The 19,608-nt window shown below is 39.4% G+C and overlaps 1 protein-coding gene across 1 annotated transcript; it reads right to left on the bottom strand.

The window, feature by feature from the left end:
- Window positions 1–987: 987 nt before the first annotated feature.
- LOC140233103 (cytochrome b5-like) lies at window positions 988–16,200 on the bottom strand. Its single transcript, XM_072313218.1, has 5 exons — window positions 16,060–16,200; window positions 7,156–7,293; window positions 4,173–4,209; window positions 3,495–3,586; window positions 988–1,450 (listed from the first exon to the last, which is right to left on the bottom strand). Exons 1-5 carry the CDS (start codon window positions 16,108–16,110, stop codon window positions 1,427–1,429), a joined length of 342 nt encoding a protein of 113 aa, XP_072169319.1. The 5' UTR covers window positions 16,111–16,200; the 3' UTR covers window positions 988–1,426.
- Window positions 16,201–19,608: the final 3,408 nt, after the last annotated feature.

The raw sequence follows: 19,608 nt of genomic DNA, 5'->3' as shown, positions 1-19,608 counted from the left end.
TCATATAAAGTTAAACTTTTGACTTTTTAATCATGTTGGATAACAGTTTCGAGTCAGAAGACTCTATACATTATACTGCAGTAGTAATACTATCTTGCAACCACAAAAAGCATAATTCTAACCTAATTGACAACACTGTCAACCAGTGCGGCCACTGAGTCTCCTCTCCTCAATTAGTTATGCATTGGGAGCAAAAACATCAAAGCTCTATGATGGTACTCATGATTGTAGATGAATAATTACACCCATGATGCTTGCCATGGAGGTGTATAGAGACGTCCACAGAACTCGGTTTACTTATATTATATAGCAAGCCGTCTGCTCGCTGTGAGTTATCGGGATAACTGACATTGTATAGTTTGTATACTTATGTGCATGACAAAATTTTGTAATATTTACAATATAAACGTGACACAATTTAATTATGTCATGATTCCATCTTCTCGCTTTCATCAAAATTCACCTGATTTACCTTAAACATCTGACAAGTATTTCCGATGGATAACGCAGTCAGGACAGGCAGTGGTTTAGGCTATACTATTCCTTTCTTGATCAGAGCTGAAAGCCCCTAGAATTTTTCCAAGTCATTGCTATTATCTAGCTCAAGGTACTTCACTCTGTTCGGTGATTTATCATGAAATATATACTCCCGTCTGACTGGTCATACTAGAAAGCAATTCAATTCTTTAGCTTTGGGGTGTTGTGCCTTGTTATAAGTGGCATTTTGGCAATTCATTTTGCATAGAAATTGTAACATGCCTCGGAAAGAGCAGATCAAACCATGCAGTGCAAGGTGTACAAGTGTGGCAACTTAGATGCGGAATGGTTCTGGCTGCAATATCTTGCCTTTTTAAAATATTCCCCATTTCAGAAAGCCGTGCGCATAACGGTGGAATAAGGGCCAAGTTCTGACAAGAATGCAGTGCAAAGGAATCTCAAACAGAGAACCGTCGTACAAAACATCCAAGATTATATACCGTTCCGTAGAAAAAGTGAAAGACAAAAATGACGTCAAAATTTGCAAATTGCTCCGTCAGAGTCCGCATGGTATATCAGTAACTCACCATTTTACGCTTGGCATAGCCCGATATTCTACTTACAATTTTACTTATATACAAAATACGTATAAAAATACATTTCAATTAATTTGAATGATGGCGTATTAACAAAGTTATTCTCACATACAGGCCTATACATTGCAATACATACGCGACACCACCCTCATAACATAAATATTGCTACTTATTATACTATTACAGATAAATAGCAATTTTCACCTTGAATTTTTATGCTTACACGTAAAGGAAAACTGCAAAGTGAGGACAAAAAGTATGAACGAGAAAATATGAAAACCCTTGACTAGCTCGGTCTTATCTCCAGGTAGCTTTGAAATTACTTTGTCAATGACGTCATCCCGTCAATGACGTCATCCCTTCTCCAGTCTGTCATTCTGTACATAAATCAACAAAAGAGAAACAATAATATACGGTATGATAACTATTGTTGCATTCATAGCCAGGAACAGCATGGAATTGAAATGAAAAATCGCTGGATTGCGTGACGTAAGATGGAGCAAAACTTGTCTGAAGCCCCGTTTTTAAAGGACAAGTTCACCGTCATAAACATAAGGATTGAGAGAATGCAGCAATATTAGTAGAACACATTAGTGAAAGTTTGAGGAAAATTGGACAATCGATGCAAAGGTTATGAATTTTTAAATTTTTTGTGTTGGAACCGCTGGATGAGGAGACTACTAAGGCTTGTGATGTCATATGAGTAAAACAGTATAAAGAAAATGTAAAGAAAATTAAACATGTTTTCACTTTTTTCGCATAATAAAAAAGCACTTGACTTGCCTCTTTCTAAAGGCAATGGGAATAATATTACCCATAACATATGTCAGTAACGAGTCAAGGGAATGTGTACTTTTATCAAAAGATGAAATTTTGTGAAATTCTCATTATATTCTCCTTATATTGTTGTACGCATGTGACATCATACACTGTAGTAATCTTCTCATCCAGCAGTGACTGCACAAAAACTTCAAAAATTCATAACTTTTGAACGGATTGTCCGATTTTCCTCAAACTTTCAATGATGTGTTCTATAAATATTGCTACATTCTCTCAATCCTTATGTTAATGTAGGTGAACTTGTCCTTTAAGTGGACCAGGAGATGCACATGACAGCCTATAGTTTAAAAACTAATCATTATAGGGATTGCACCCGCAGAAAGCATATTGCAGGGCACAGCTAGTGTTTCAATGTGGACCTGCTTATAAAGAGCGACAGAAAAAGGACACGATGAGTTTACCACAAGAACTAAAATTATGAGTTTGCTATTATCAAAGATCTTCAATAGTGGCTTTATTACTGAAATACAGTTGTACTCGTGAAATCCCACACACTGGGCACATTTTACCCATTCACTTCTCAGCGTAGCGACGCAACGCGTCGTTTCACGGATATGGATATATACCCTGCTGGAAAGAACAGTGTCCCACAGTGTGAAATCTCTTCACACTGTTATATTCAAGCGTCTTAACACTTTGAACACATTGTGAAGCATAAGTTTACACTGTGAAACAGAACATTACTATGAGAACTCTCTGTAAAACAAAAAACAAAAACAAAAACATCATCAACAACAACATCATCAACAACAACAACAACAACCGCACAGTGTGAAATCATTACACACTGTTAAATTCGAGCGTTTTCGCATAGCCGACAATGTGAACACCTCGCTATATCACACTGTGGGACACTGTGTTCTTTCCAGTGTTCAGGTTAATACACGGGTAAGTACCGGCTCTCCCGGTGAGGTTCTCCTTGGAGTAGAGCTGACCTCTGTATAACTTAAGTTAATAATAATGATAATAATAATGATAATGATAATAATAATAATAATAATAATAATAATAATAATAATAATAATAATAATAATAATAATAATAATAATAATAACAATGATAATAATAATGATACTACTACTACTAATAATAATAATAATCATCATCATCATCATCATCATAATCACCGTTGTCATGTACTATAGTACTAACTGACTGCGTGTGAAAGACGACTTCAAGTGATGAACAGTGAAGCGAGTAAAATACAAATAAGTGTGACCAGGTTTTGGATTTTTCGACAAAATAGAGACAAAGAGGGAAAAATGGGTTACCCAAAACTGGTGTGAACGAGATCACAGAGGACACGGGGGGGGGGGGGTGCGCAAGATTTTGCATTCAAACCGAAAGGAACTATACTGTATATAATTCAGTCAGCAATAAAACATTGTGCACCAATGACTTCTATCGAAGCTTTCTATTCAGATGTCTCGTGTGTATAATAATATTTGTTCCGCATTCATACTGCGAACATTCCAACTAAGCATGGATCCATAGCAAAGCTTCTATGTAGGCCTATATAGAACTTTGTATATACGCAAATTACGAGAATTAGGAAGAAAGAAGGTGAAAAGGGAAATATACCTTCGTCAGTTGTCCTATCTTGAATTTTCCCAGTAATTCAATGGCATCATCTGAGTGACCTTTGCCCTCAAACGCGTACGTAGCGTCAGTTCCTGTTGAAGTTAATACCACAACAAACGACAAATGTATTTCATTTTACGCGAGTTGTACCATGGAGGTGAGAAGAAACACCTCCCTGGTGGTACATGGCATTCCTCAAGACATAAAAAACCAAAATATTCTTTTCCGATTTCATTTTTCCTTTTGTATGTAGTGGAAGACAAAAAAAAAAAAATAAGAAGCAGCTAGATTGTGACACGACGTTGTTTCGATGCCACATCACGGCTTTAATCTATTGAAACATTGTACTACAGTAACATTTTTGTTACTGTCTATTTGAATTATATAACACTTGAAGAATATCACAGACTTAGCGCAAGGTTCTCAGAAAGAAAGATAATTGTGGTGCCGCAGTAAAGACAGAAACACACGTAGACACATTTACAAATAGGCATCATTGAAAATATAAACGAACACATTTGTTTTGAGAAACAAAAAAAAAAAAAAAATCATGCCATAACGTGAAATAAGCCACAATTACAAATATCATTATGATAAGAAATGTATATTGGATTAGCCATACTGTACAGCAGACTGTTGAAAGTTTCAGCAAGTCTGGAAAGTTTCAAAGGGTCATACCTCCTCGCTCCATTATCACCTCCCAGCCTCCAGGGTGCTGCAACAACGGGGGAAAAAGATAATTATGAAGTTTACTCGCTTTGTGTGACAACTGTCCAGTAACTATGCCTTGTACTGTTCAACGGTTCTGAAACCAACGTAAGACCAGGGAGGTGAGAGGAAATTTTGTCTCACCTCCCTGATAAGACCGAGGCGGGTCACGTTGGTAGTTTTGGACAGTGACTGTAGCATATCTTAATAAAAGGGATCGTATATAGTCCTGGTTGAGATATAACGTCAGGTTACTAGCATTTTTTGGGTGAGATAATGAGAATCATCTTATCGCGAATATGAAATATGGAAGAATATGTAACTCCCAGAGGTATTCAACGTTTATTTGATGAAAATTGGTTTTGAAATGGCTGAGATATCCAAAATAGAGAAATCCCTATAAAAGGTGGGGCCCACCTTTTATTAGGGTCGCTTTGTTTTACTTTGTTTTTGGATGTCTCAGCATTTCAAAACCGATTTTCATCTTATAAACTTTGAATTCCTCTTATAGCAATGCTTAGAATGGTATGCTCTGTATTATTTCATAAGCGGTTTCTTGGTACTTCGCAAAAAGTTAATAGCCCAATCCCCATCTCCACTAATACTATACATCCCTTTAACTCACCAGGTCTGATAAAGGTTACAATGTTCTATAAATCATACACTCTATACTTGTTTCCGTACAATGCTATACGAAGTTCATCGCATAATTTCAAACCACTGGACACAGACAAGGTGTAAAGCTGCTCAACATGCCATTAAATCGTAGAATATAATGACAAGGGTAATGCATGGAACTGTGCATGGGGTGACGCCTATATTCACTGCAAGACACATTAAAACGATATTGGCTGACACCAAACAGTTAATAACGACATTAATATTTAAGAATCACAATTTCCCTTATTCCTGCTCGTTTATCCCATAAATCTTCCTCTTGATATATTTCTTATCACCGCTATCGTTCGATTCCCAATACTCCCCTTTCTCTCCCTCTATCTCCCTGGAAGACTATATGTAGTGTGTCTGTTTTTCGAATCATATCTTGCTTTTTTTATTGCTGTATTAGTGCCTGTCATCAAGACTTTTTTGCCGATTTCACATACTGAGACAAGAAAAAACAAGATTAGACTTGAATTCAATCGTAACCATCACAAAGGTGGCACGATTAAAACTGTTTTAGCTTTTGATTGTTTTTTTTTGTGTGTTTTTGCATCCTACCTTTATTTCTATTAAAAAGAATAACCCTACATAGCCTCATAGCCGTATGTCATTGTCCAAACGGTACGGAGTCACCTATAAAAGATATGTACAAGAAAAGTGATTAACAACATTAGTATCGTCTCACATGATGCACACGAGGGTAAATGCGATAGCTCCTTAGAAGATTAATAACCCCGAGGGTGAATGAACGGTTCTTCCACTATTGCAAATTTTGCACCGTATATTTTTTTCTTCTCGCAACAGAGGCGCATTACTACCAGAGCCTGAAGGCTCTGATTACTACGAGGTAGATTTCGTTACGTCGTGCTAAATATTATATACAGGATTTCCACCTGTGTGGTGGACTATTGCCCTTTTTGCACGTTGTTAATGCACGTTTGTCTTGTTTGCGACCTCAAATTGCTGTACCCATGTTTCACGTCACTGTGTATGTTTTTAGTTGTTGTTTTTGTTTGTGTGTGTATGGGGTGTATGCTTGCTTTGTATTGTCTGTTTATTATCATTATTCACCTTTTGGAGCAGCCATACTCGCGAACTCAGTGATTGCGAGCGAGAAGAATAAGATCTCGAAACTAAAGGAGTTCTTGTCCAGCGTATCCAGGACAAGGGCTGTTGGGTATTGTACGTCAGAAAGCCGGCATGTATTAATGGCCATATACGATCATACGACCTTTTTTTCAGTGTGTCCTCGATGCGTTCATCAAATCTTTTTTTTTTTTTTTTTTTTTTTTTTTTTTTTTTTTTTTTGTCGGCAGAAAAAGATTGCCAAACGGCTTTCAGGATGTTTATTATTATTATTATTATTATTTTTTTTTAGAGAGATGATAAAACGCAAAGCTGTTTTGATTATGGGGTTTATAAAGCCTTTTTGAAAACTACACATTTGTGCTTTCCGAAACGGATTTCAGCCAGAAACGTGTTTCTTTAGAAGCGAGATAAATGCTAGCTGTTTTGAAATAGCTTTGTACGGCGCATGCACGCTTTATAAAAAGACCCCTTCTCCTCGGATCAAACGGCGCAATGCAGCTGCGCAGCGACAAGGCCAGTTTTTGTGTTGGGATGACTAAACTTGATAAACGCAACTTATTTTGGAAGGCGGTTGCAAGGGGCTTTGGAAAGAACGTTTGGGTGTGGAAAGCTGTTTCAAACTGGGGAAAGATGATGAAAACGCAGCCCTTGTTGCCGGTATTGGCTACATAACTGCTGCTGTGTTTCTGCTGCTGCTGCTGTTGGTGGTGGTGGCGATGGTGGTGGCAATGGTGGCGGTGGTATGTGTGTGTGTGTTTGGGTGTGTTTGGGTGTGTGTGGGTGTGTGCGTGTTAGTGTGTGTGTGAGTGTAGCGCTATCTTATGTCCACTGTTTCTTAATAGACCTTATCGGTTTTAAAACAGTTTAACTTTATGCCGGCAATAACGGGTCGATGGGGTGCTTCCAAAATGAGAAGAAAATATGATGCGGTGGGTTATGCAATGAGTCAGGTGCATTGCTATGTTAGTGCGTTGAATATTTTAGACATACTGAACCCCCCCCCCCCCGAAAAAAACAAACAAACAAACAAATACATATGGTTGAAATATACATTAATATAAAACCAGTGCCCAAACCGAACGGGTTTTATGACATGCAGGCTTTCTGACGTACAACACCAATATCGTACTATATACTTATAACTTTATGTTATGCGATGTGTCCATTACTTCAGTATCATGATATGCCCGGGGTTATTCACCTCTGAAAGGAAAGAAGTGACATCGTAGACGAAATCCTTGATGACCAACCAGCACGAGTCGCGGTCGCTGTGTAAGGCGACCTCCTTCATCGGGTATTGTCGTATTTCGGTCTCATCCGAGGGAAGCACCGTCACATTCTGAAAAACACGGATACGGATGCGAAAGAAAATGAATTTAATATGATATTTCTGTTCAATATTGTGCTAAAATAGTTGTTGAATTCGAGTGTAATGCATCCCTCGCTATTCAAAGGGCTATCTATAAGTGAATTACGGACGTGTGACATATGCCGGGGACTTTCATCCTGTTTTCATTCCCATCGGTATTAGTGGAGTGTCAGTTCATGTACCATTATTTCATGTAGAAGATCGTTTGGTTGTCAAAAATCCTCTGCCGCCTTTTATCTGGCATACCTTCAGGTTGTGATACAGGTCTACAGTTTAAAGTCATTTATAGGAATGGAAATGGGTCTTACCATGGAGTAATAAGAAACGCAGCGTCATTGGATGTTGCCACCTATAAGAGCACAATAGCTTTCGCGAAAGTTTCACACGCGAGCGAGTGTGTTTGTAACACATTTGGAGAACAGGTCGTGTCCTGTTAGCATTGATGCGGCCGTTCTAACTAACCCTAAGGCATCCTCGCTCATGGCGCCATAATTATAGGGAGTGATACTCTACTGTTGTGAAACGATGATATAAGAGGCGATTTGGGACCTTTCTAGGTCTGAGTTAGAAATGTGAGAGGGAATTCTTAATGATCTAACACGTCGTGTTTGAAAGTGTGGGAAGAAAGACGGATAGGATTATAGGTAAAATAGACACGACCATCCGTCAAGACACACAGCCCGTCGTAAACAACATAATGTAGTAATTTTTGTTCGGGGGGGGGGGGGGGGTGATGGAATAGGGGTGACGATGAGAATGGTTGGTGCACCGTAAGACCATGAAGCTAAAATATCGTGCGGAGATTGGGTGTCACTATTATTGTCAACCAAAGCAGTCGTGTGGTCGAGGAGGTGTCACATAATTATGATATCACACACCTCCATGATTGAGTTCATGTTCTACTAATTGCAGTATGACGGCGGTAAAAGAGCACATGTACACAGTTAAATAGACCCTGTTGATAATGTTTCCAGTTTGCAACAAGAAAATATAGAAAAAGAAAGAACGCGAGTTACCAGCTGGTTATACATTCTATACCAAAGTCTCTGATATCATGAAATATGAAGCTATGTAAAACACACACACACACCTTGGAGTACGAAATAAACATGACATTGTCGACAATATGAAATCTGTAAACTCGATGCATACTCATTCACATGGACGGTGTCACAATATACAACTAAAAAAAACCGGTTCATTAATATAAAACAGTGATAATTGTTTATACATACCAACAAGTCATAATATTCTCAAACTTTATGAAGTTGAAGGGAGGGAGAGTGTGTGTGTGTGTGCGTGCGTGTGTGTGTATGCAGCTAAGATACTTTTTCTAGAAGAGGCAATTTTCTAAGATTGAGATACCATTATAGTGCCTTTATAACATTAAGAGCAAAACACAGGTCCATTTGTAAAGGTGTGGTATTACTGGTAAGTGAGAACGCAGTAAACTCTACAAAGGTTTCCCCTTACGGGCCTATACAGTATTTCACTGGAGGAAACTTCGCCGCGACTATCGAGACTGATCACTAGCTGTGACTCGTGGGTCTGTGACCATCCGACCAAGAAATGACTTGCGCTCTCACGAAAGAAAGTGACTCCATGACGGCGTCCGAAACGTCGGTAAAAAGGTGCCAACTTATTCGCCCGGAAGTCGCAGAGACGTCACTGCGACGTCACCCCGACGTCTACGTACACGTCTTCTCAGTCGCGAAGACGTCTCTGCGACGTCTGAGGCAGGTCGCCAATGGGTCTCCGCAAGGTCGCAGAGACTTTTCGGAGACGTCGCGGACTAAAATCCAGTCTCCAAGACTTGGCGCCGACTATACGTCGCAGAGACATCGCTGAGACGTCTCCGAGACCATCTGGAGACAGGAACAATTCTACGTAAAAATCGAACATGAACACGTTCGATTCTTTCGCGACTCCTTTAAAGCCAGGCTCGTCTCCAAGAGACTTACGTTGCGGAGACGTCTCCGCGACGAGTCCCCACCAGGTCGCCACCTCGATTCATTTCGGATTAACAAACCTTCGGAATAAGGAGCCTTATTCCATTTTCGGATTAGCGAACAAGCGAAGTAACAAACCTTATTTCATATTCGGAATTGCGTACCTTTGGAATAACGAAGTTTTGGAGTGACGAATCTTCGGAATAACGAACTGTAACCTATAACGCTATAATTTCAAAGAGTGGCATTCACTGGCGAATTGTATTGGAACTTACCGGTGGTATATACACTGGGGTAAAAAGATGCTTTATCAAATCAACGTCATTATACAAGAAGGATTTCTGAACCGCTTTAGTTACGGACGACTGAGGGATAGAAATCATTCAAGTGATATGTAAATAGAGTTCCAAAGTGATCACGTCAGAGTCTTTTGTTACAGCTGTTACGATTGCTGTTCCACACAATTGCCTTTGTACAAGTCTTTCAGCAGTTATGGGTTTGAGCTGGATACGAGCATGGCTAGCGACCGTTGAGTTCACATACAGATATTTCGGTTTCGCAAGGTTGTTTGGAACCAGTTTTGTAGTAATTTTTGATTTTATGGCGACAAATGGCTATGACGTCACATTTTGGTATACTCTATCACAGTGGAAAAGAACTGCAAGAGTGCGGTATATAATGTTGATTTCTCCACGCAGAGCATAACAGCGATTTCGTTTTCTTTAATGTATGATAAGAATTATTTATAAACGCGTTAAGTTTCTCTGCAAGGACCGACTGCAGGGCAGGTAAGGGGGAAACTGGATGGGTCGACAAAGCAGGACAAAACTCTAACGCTTAAAATTGGTCAGACGATACTACTTTGAAATTCTGGAGCCGTTTTATAGCCTTATTATGGAAATATAGATGTCCAAAACAAATACAAATACAATGTAATTGATGTTATAACTTTATTGATGTGGAAACCATCCCCCTTTTTCATTTTTATTGCATATGATATAAAGAATTCAAATAATTCTAAAAATTCTTTGCATGCAATATAACTTAGAATTTATTCTAAAAAGCTTCTGCATCATATATCTTGTGGACGAAAATGATATTCTTTCAATTTTTTTCTTTTAAGTCGACAAAATTCCTGATTACGGAGAATAACTGATGCACATATCTCTTTCTATCTCTTCTTGCGATATGCACACAATCACTTTTATACTAGTCTATGAGAACTCATTGTTCGATATGCATAATAGACCAGCTCATCAGGCACACAGTCAAATACAAATACAAATGTCCCAAAAATACAAACAGCTGATTCTCTGGAATAGACCGGTTTACTGACATATTCAATTTCTAGGGAGGCACCACATACTTAGTTAGTTCTATCCCTTCATGATTCAAGAGGAGATTTCCAAAGATAATTCAGAAGGGTTGGGTTTTATTACTCATGGCTCTCGAAGATCTATCCCTTCTATTCTATAGAGAAGAATATCTTGAAAGATTCCTTGATTTGGGAGCTTTCGCGATCCCTGGCGTCGCGGGGGGGGGGGGGGGGTACCAGGAAGCATCGGCGCCCATTAGAACAATCTGAGGTCCTATCAAGATATTACCGAGATGCTACCCGGCCGCCAAGCTTTGTGAAAGATACGTCGTGACGTTTTTTAAGGAAAAGCTGAAAATGTATACAAGTTAACGCACGGCGCACGACGGACGATGAACGACATACGACAACGGACGCCGGACAATGACTAATCGCAAACGCTCACTGTAGCTTTTGGCTCAGGTGAGTTAAAAACCGACCGGAAAGTGCCGATTGCCGATGACGAACTACAGTATATTGAAACTGATAACAGGGACTTCCGTAAAGGGGGCGGGGTGGGAGGCACTGCGGTGTTGATCGCTACCAGTTGGAGAAGACAACATCACCAAAGTCTTGACCCATCCTATGAAACACATACTTCCTGCACAGTGCACATCACTCATTAGCATGCACACACTTTACAAACGAAAAGGATAATCCATTCCATAAACAAGCGAACACTTACACTTATGGACACTTAAACATGTCATGAAAATTCGATAGGGCCTATGTGGCGGGTATATCCATATCACACACGTATATCTATCTCACCTCATCCGAAGCCGTTTCGCCTTTGCAACTGGCGCCTTCCATTCGCCGAGAAATGAACGGGCACGTAACGGACCTTCGCGGAAAATTCAATGCTTCGATTTGTCTATATAGGTGGACACAAAGTGAGGTGACGGCAATTTGCTGCAGTTACCCATGTAGAACTGCACTTTGATAGCGATATATTTTGTTTGCTATCCCTTTATTACTCGCGATGACACCCAAAAAGGTACCACATAGATCCACGCAGTATATTGTCAATGTTTATAATCACAATCCGTGACGCAGCCGCCCCGAATGACAGAGTGCACCCATATGCAATGACCTTTATTCACTCTGCACCCTTTTGAGTTCCAACTTTGCTTGCAAAGTTACCGGTAGTCATGTGTGTAACAATTCGATCGTCGTCTCTTTTTATCGACGGCACAAAGGCGGCGCTCTTTTGCTCTGCTCTTATGATCGATACACAGGTATCAAAGACGCAATCCCGTGTTTGTTCGCCTCCAACCCCACTCCCCCTCCCCCTCCTTTGGGAGATGGATGAGCGACCTTTGCGGACCGCAAGCTTCTTCTTTCTTTTTTTCCATAATTGCTTGCAATACCCATCTAAATACACAAACTCCTTAACCTACGAAGCCTGTATGAGTAAAAGGCTGATGTTTAGTATTATGTTCATGTCCGTCAATCACCAGCCTTGAAAAGAAAAGCCTTTCAACATACGTGATCATAATATTATAGATATGGATATGCATGACTAACTATACAGGAAAACAACAATAACACCAGGAAGATACCTCCCTGATAACACATTATATACAGTTTATTTACACATCAACACGAGTGGTTGTTTTACAAGCTTAACACAATACTAGAAGTTAGTACTAATTAAGTTGAATGAATACTCTTCTTCCTTTGGTTAATGACAACATTTATTTTTAACTAAAGTTAACTTAGTTAAATTCTCAAATTTTTCCACTGTTAAACAGCGTTCCCAAGTGTAACAGAATTATTTACTTTTTATTAGTAATCTAGTATGTATATTTTGGGTAAATGGTTCATGTGAAACTCCAATGACGCTAACAGTGCCCGCGAAAGGGCTTGCCATGGGCGCGTCTCCAGTTCTCGCGCCTGATTGGTTGAACACATGCAGGTCATACCAAGATCAGAATCTCGTTGTATGCACCGTGAAGATTGTATGCTGAGAGAGGTGGGATTTCTGTGTTGTACACAATAGCTCCTTGATTGTACATATACAGCCGCTTGTTTGTACAGCAGCAGACAGCCTCTTTTCAATACATGGTGTGCAGACAAGCAGCGCGGAAATATCCTGAAGCTTCAAACACAATACATACCCATGTACTGATACTTATACTAATATACAACATCAGAGTACACAAGTTAATGCAGCACACATTCGCTATCGAGGTTAGCACGATGGACAATCGTGAGCGTATGAACACTGAGCTGCGCCTACTCTAGAACGTGCCGGTGAAGATAGTGAATATAATCGTATGACCAGGGAGGTGCCGGTAAGACCGCACTCTTCTGTTCAAGTACTTCTTCCCCTTACTATTAAATACAAGTGTACTGTTCTCTGCTTCCTTCAAACATGAAGAACGCGAAACTTGTAGAGCTTGGCATAATGTGTGTCACAGGTGTCAAATACATGCACCATATTGTTAACAAGGGTGCAAATAAACACGCGGCTTTGGATCTAGCTGCTTTTCAATAGTGATTAGTATACAAGAGTAGTAAGCGAGGACTGCAGTTTGTCGCTCCCGGCTGGACAATCACTTAGGGGTCACTTAGGGTCACAACAAGAAGCGCGTGGAGGCAAGAAGACCGTGAACATGGCACTGTCGACACAAAGGAGAACTGATGTAGGGCACATGCCGTGCACATGCAATTTAACGTTTCGAAGAGGCGGTTGAGAGGGAAATAGTCTTTCAATTAGAGTCAAAGAAGAGTTATGTGTCGGATATAATCATGTACACTGTATTTTTTTTCAACCGATGGAATCAAGATTTGGAGTTTGGAAACGAACTACCATCGCAAGCCCATGTTGCCAATGCGTTTTATCATAGATAAAGCGGTAGATAATAGAATGCCCTATATACTGCTATATTATACAAGGCCCATAATACATAGGCGGTCAACACGGTCATCTACAATGTTGATTCATAGAATCATACACTTATCATTACATGCGAACCTCTCAAGTGCAACGGTTTTTTTTCACTGAATTTATATATTGCGTCGGTTCCATGACATTTGCTCCTGCGACAATTACTCCCATTGATATATCTGCATGCTAAGCCAAACGTAAATTCAACCCATACACATAACCCTAACCCTAATCCTAATTCTCACATCAAACTAAACCTAAAACCCTATCACAACCCTAACCCTAACCCTTAGTCCTTAGAGAAAATAAGACTGGAGCAATTGTCGCAGGAGCAAATGTCGTGTCACCATTGCGTCAATACATTAATAATCAGCATGGATAGTAAAATCGTATAGATATTCACTTTTGACCTAATCCGAAACGTAATTTTCATTGATCATGAACTGTGGCTGGATTGGAATTCTACTGCTTTGTAATACTACATGTATTAACATTGCGGGAATGGGTTTTAAGCCGGCAAAGCAATAACATTAAGTCCAAATGATATGATGCATGTGTACTATAGCGTGCATTGCAGCTAGTTCTTCATAAGATATCATTCTCATTAGGCCTATACATCTTTACAAAAGCGCGATGGATTACGATTAACTGCTGGGACATGTGCAAATTTAGTCCTTACAATTAAACTTTCACTGGCCCTTCCTAGAATGTGAGGCATCTGGCTATAGTGCTTTTTAAACACTCAACAAAAACGATGAGAAACAATCCAAATTATCTGGAATGAATATTGTAATTCGCAAAGTGGCGATAAATTGGTGAATGGATGAGCGAACATACAACAAAGCGTATAACCCACACCGACACAATAACAGTCATGCGTTTTGAATCACTTTACAACAATAATACTCCGGAAGAATAAGCAATTATTCAATCTAGCAGAGGCAAAGCATAGGAAATGTGTGAATTCGTCAACATGTGCTCTAATAGATCTAATGTATGAGAATATAATTGACGTTTGGTAGTACTATAATAGGCCAATATCTAGGGTATCGTTTTGCTCATGCGACAATAATATGACGATTAACTCTGCATACCACACGAAATTCCTGTTTGCAGGTGTATGTGTGTTAAATTTGTCCATGTCAGGTATGATATTGAGGTTTGTTGAAAAAATCAGAAATTTTCAGGTGCATAGACTTGAGAAAAAAAACCCACTAAAATCAGATTTTAAATCTACAGAATATCATGCTGGGTGTCGCATTTGAATCATTGGCGCAAAAAGGGTTAAAATCCTTTAAGTAAGAAGATCGTCATTTAAAGTGAGTAAACAAAGCCGCTACGATTCATGGAGTGTTCAGAGCAGACGATAAAAACTAGCATGTACTATAGGATACCTATGCATCGCGTGCTTTCTGCGATGACTACGGTCACTTCAATCTTCGAGTTCGTGTAGGGGAAGTGTGGGAGAGTTGAGCCACTTTTTACATTTAGTGATATTGTTCAATAACTATACACAATTTATGGATTATTCGTTCGCTGGTATATACTACAACTATTCAGGCATAATATGATAGCCCAATAAGACACCTAGCACAAACAACTTGGGAGTGACACTTCAACAAAAATATTTTGCAAAATGGCTCAAGTCTCCCTTGGTGTGGTGAGAGTTGAGCCACAGGGTTGGGAGAGTTGAGCCACTATGCTATAGGCCCTACATATCATATTAAGAAGTTCAGGCTTATAAAAGAAATGACTATGGAAACCTATCTAAGGAAAGATGGTGTAATGGTAACAGAGGGGGCGGGGCATCTGTTTGACTTACGGGTCATCGGATGGATAATGTGGATGTTGTTGGGGTCCATCTACAATCACATGATCAGGATTTCTAGATGCATTCTGATTGGATTTGCGTAATAAGTCAACTGTTGGTGTTAGGAAGAAGAAACCGCCTGTAGGGCGTCACCCCTGGCGAGAACATCACATACCTTTCCAATATTCCTCACCTCATCCAATTGCAGACCAGTTTCTTTGACCAAAAAATGACACTCATTGAGCCACTTGAAGGGAGGGTTGAGCCACTTGAGGGCTGAGCCATTGGAATACAGGGTTTAGCCATGGCACAACTCTCCCTCGACACGTTGGCACAACTCTCCCCACAGTCGCCTTTTAAACTAACCCTCAAAACCTATGAAAGTGACCACACCAAACATGTTGAAATTTGCTGAAAGAAACAAATGATATACAGACTATCTGCTAATCAAACTGATTCGCATTTATCCTCTACCATAGGTGTGAGAGAAAACCACATATCTGACAAGTGGACATTCACTTTTGGTGACCAAAAATGGTTTTTCTTTGACTATTTTGTCATGCTTCGTCCAATGTCGCTGCCTCATACACTGGTATATAGTTAATCATAGGCATGAACAAGAAATGGCAGCAGCTGACTGCTATCAGTCACTATGAAGATGTGAGGTGGCCTGGATCAACTCTCCCAGTGGCTCAACTCTCCCACACTTCCCCTATGTACACGTACTTACCTGAAATTTCTGCCACAACAGTCTTGCCGCTGAAAGTGGGTTCACCGTCATGACTGAATATTGCCGTGTCCAATCTAGTTTTCTCCAGAGAGCTCTATGAGTTAGCCTGCTTATAATCACAAGCGTGATAACGACGCCAAAAGTCGTACACCACACACAACAAATTTTGTGACGCCAATCTCGGACCCTGCTACCAATGTGATGCCAGCGCAAAAAGGGTTAAAATCCTTGAAGAAGATCGTCATTTAAAGTGAGTAAACAAAGCCGCTACGATTCATGGAGTGTTCAGAGCAGACGATAAAAACTAGCATGTACTACTCTATAGGATACCTATGCATCGCGTGCTTTCTGCGATGACTACGGTCACTTCAATCTTCGAGTTCGTGTATGTACACGTACTTACCTGAAATTTCTGCCACAACAGTCTTGCCGCTGAAAGTGGGTTCACCGTCATGACTGAATATTGCCGTGTCCAATCTAGTTTTCTCCAGAAAGCTCTATGAGTTAGCCTGCTTATAATCACAAGCGTGATAACGACGCCATAAGTCGTACACCACTCACAACAAATTTTGTGACGCCAATCTCGGACCCTGCTACCTATGTGATGCCAGCGCAAATTTCTCGTTGGTTGCACTCAACGCTCGCTCGCGCATCATCCGCCAAGCGACATCCCGTTTACTTGGCAATACAGGCCACAGGTTACACGCTGTGGACTTACAGAACACGCACTGTATACACACTCAGGATACGGCAGCATGATAAAAATGTAATATTATTGTTCATATCGTATAGGGCCTACATCCGTCCACAACAGTTACCGCAAAGCCGGACTTGCACTTGTGATGTGATTTGTCGACAAAATTACGTGTCACGCAGTAACTATAGTACTTTTGCAATAAGATCTATGTTGCAGGCATACACACAACGGGGTCAAAGTCATAATGATAACAATTCGTGTATATTGTACATGTATTTATATAATTTGTATTTTCATAATTTTCCGCATTCATTTATTTGTAGGGCCTACTCTTCCACATTAAAGAAAACAAAGGCACATAATAGGCCCTAGTGAAATAAGCCATGGTGAGAATGCATATAAGCCTTATACCAGGAACAACAACAAAACAAAACAAACAAAACAAAACACAAACAAAACAGAACACACTGTCGTGAAACAACATACCACTGACTCCTGAGTTGGCGAGGATATAAGACAAATTTATATGGGATAGAAAATGGAACAATGGGGCCCGATGAAAAGCAATGTGTTGCTTTCTATATTGCAAAGGAAATTGGGGACATGCCTTTCGGAGTGATAAAGAGCCATGAATAATATCAACACGACACTGGTGACAAAATAACGGCGGGAAAATGAGAAATATATTACAGTCATTACAACGTGATGGGAATTTCAGAAGATAATCACTATACATGCAGAAGGCCCTACTTGCACGGCTGATAATGCTTTACGTCCTTGGGTGACTCTTATAGCTTTTGCAGAGCGGGTGACAGTTTTTGGTTTGTTTTGTTTTTGTTTTTGTTTTTGTTTTATTGCTTGTGGGTTTTTTTTTTTTTTCGTACGGAGGTACAGGTGTGGTGGCGGGGGAAAGGGCCCTCCATACTCTAGGCCTGGAAAGGGACGGAGGGGTATTGTTGAACAGTGTGACCCCAAACTCCTATATACTTTGATTGTTAATCTAGCTGTTGACCGTAGAGAATGATGTCAGTCACTATTGAGATTGTCATCGTGAATTAAATGGACAGTCGATTCAACTCGATTGACATAAACGAGCAAAATAAATGGGAAATACTTCCACTTTTTGCGGAGGCGGATCTGCGTGACTGATATTTCGTGATATTTTCTGATAATGGATTGCGTGAAGATATTTTCATTTTTCTGAAGCCTAATACCATATAAGAGAACTTGCCTTTCCTCTTTCGAAGTCATCTATAAAAAAAAAATAATGATAATAATAATATGTGGAATTTTGCGTTTAGCTCACCAGTCAAATTGATGTTGCGATCATTCATTTTCGATTCGTCGAATCTGCATTCATGTCAATCAAATCTGAAATGTTGTCCTTCAAATTCGTCGAAAGTTAAAAAGGCCTATTTTCCTTTTTCTCGAAGTGGTCATTCATTATTTTATCGCGAGAGACAAGAATGTACTTGCACAATGTTTTTCTTTTTTTTTCAGCATTCAAATTCGAGCTCTCGTAGTGTTCTGATCTCGTGTCATAATCATTAGCATAATCATGTGTTAGTTCTGTAACCATGTCGTTTCTATGTTTTTTTTAATTCATTTTTGCATATTATGTACATGCATGCATTTATCGTTACAGACTTTATGAAATCACATTCCTGCATTCTCATTTTCACCGTACAGTTACAACGAAATAATGTCATTTCCTTTGATTTAAAACCAAAATTTATGTAGTGATAATGTTTTCTTTCTGTGCATTATGTCTTGTTGGGGGAAAAAAAACACCACTTAACATTATTTTCTTTCATCATGTACCAGGTACACTAAAAATAATTACTGATTTACAGTCTTAAGGGGCACCCCAGACGATTTTCATAATTTACATCCTGCAGTTTATACATAAATCGACGGCTTCATGTATAGATTCGTGGAATTTATTGTGGTACTTGAGCAGAGAAACCAATAAACTGAAAATCTTAAAAAAATTACACTGAACTTACACTGAACAGTGTTGATGACATCAGAGCCTCACATATTAATTATTTCGGAAATGTAGCAGTGTAATTCAAATACAATCATACCGCTTGCTCAACAAGTTCGCCTGTGCAAGAATCTGTATACGCATGTTTTCTTCTTTTGTTCCGCTTCCTCGAGGCCCAACTCATGTATTCTTGTGGTGACTGCCATGTCATCATCCTTGTTCATTGCAATTTGTTATAAATTTTGAAAACATTTCATTCCTCATCCCAATCACTATAAATTCTGAGACTCTGTACTCATAGCTATACAGTTTAACCAAGGAGTTTCAATTAAGAGATGGAGTAACAACAGTGCTATTCCCTTTGATCCCATGTTTGATGCCGCCACTAAGAAATATTATAATAAGTATGTTATAAATAAGTATGTGCTAAACTGGAGCTACCCACAGATCGGAAGACAATGATTCATGTGGCATATATGATGCATCGTGACTTGACTATCTCAAAGGAAGATATGTCTTCATGATGGTAATTACTTTTCGCCGTCCCTTCAATGAAACATGGGCGGTACATAAGTTTACAGGCACAGGGATGTGCAAATAAAAATTCCACAAAAATTGATGAAATAGCAATTAAAATTACTCGACTTTACATTTTTTTTTACACACTTATCTAGCATATCAATGAATAAAGAACTACACTTGAAGATTGTCCCATATCAGTTTCATTTGTCGGAAGTGATCGGAAAGATGATAAAAATATGGACTTTCCAGTTGGCGGCAGTTCAAAATATTTTCACAACGTACGGCTCAGATTTTCACTTTTTTGACATAATCCTTGACAAGGAGTTACTTTCCTTTTCATATG

The sequence above is a fragment of the Diadema setosum genome, chromosome 9 (assembly GCF_964275005.1).
Source record: "Diadema setosum chromosome 9, eeDiaSeto1, whole genome shotgun sequence".
In the NCBI taxonomy this organism is placed as follows: Eukaryota; Metazoa; Echinodermata; class Echinoidea; order Diadematoida; family Diadematidae; genus Diadema; species Diadema setosum.
Note: the sequence above shows the minus strand (reverse complement) of the source record. Positions and strands in the feature narration are given on the sequence as shown.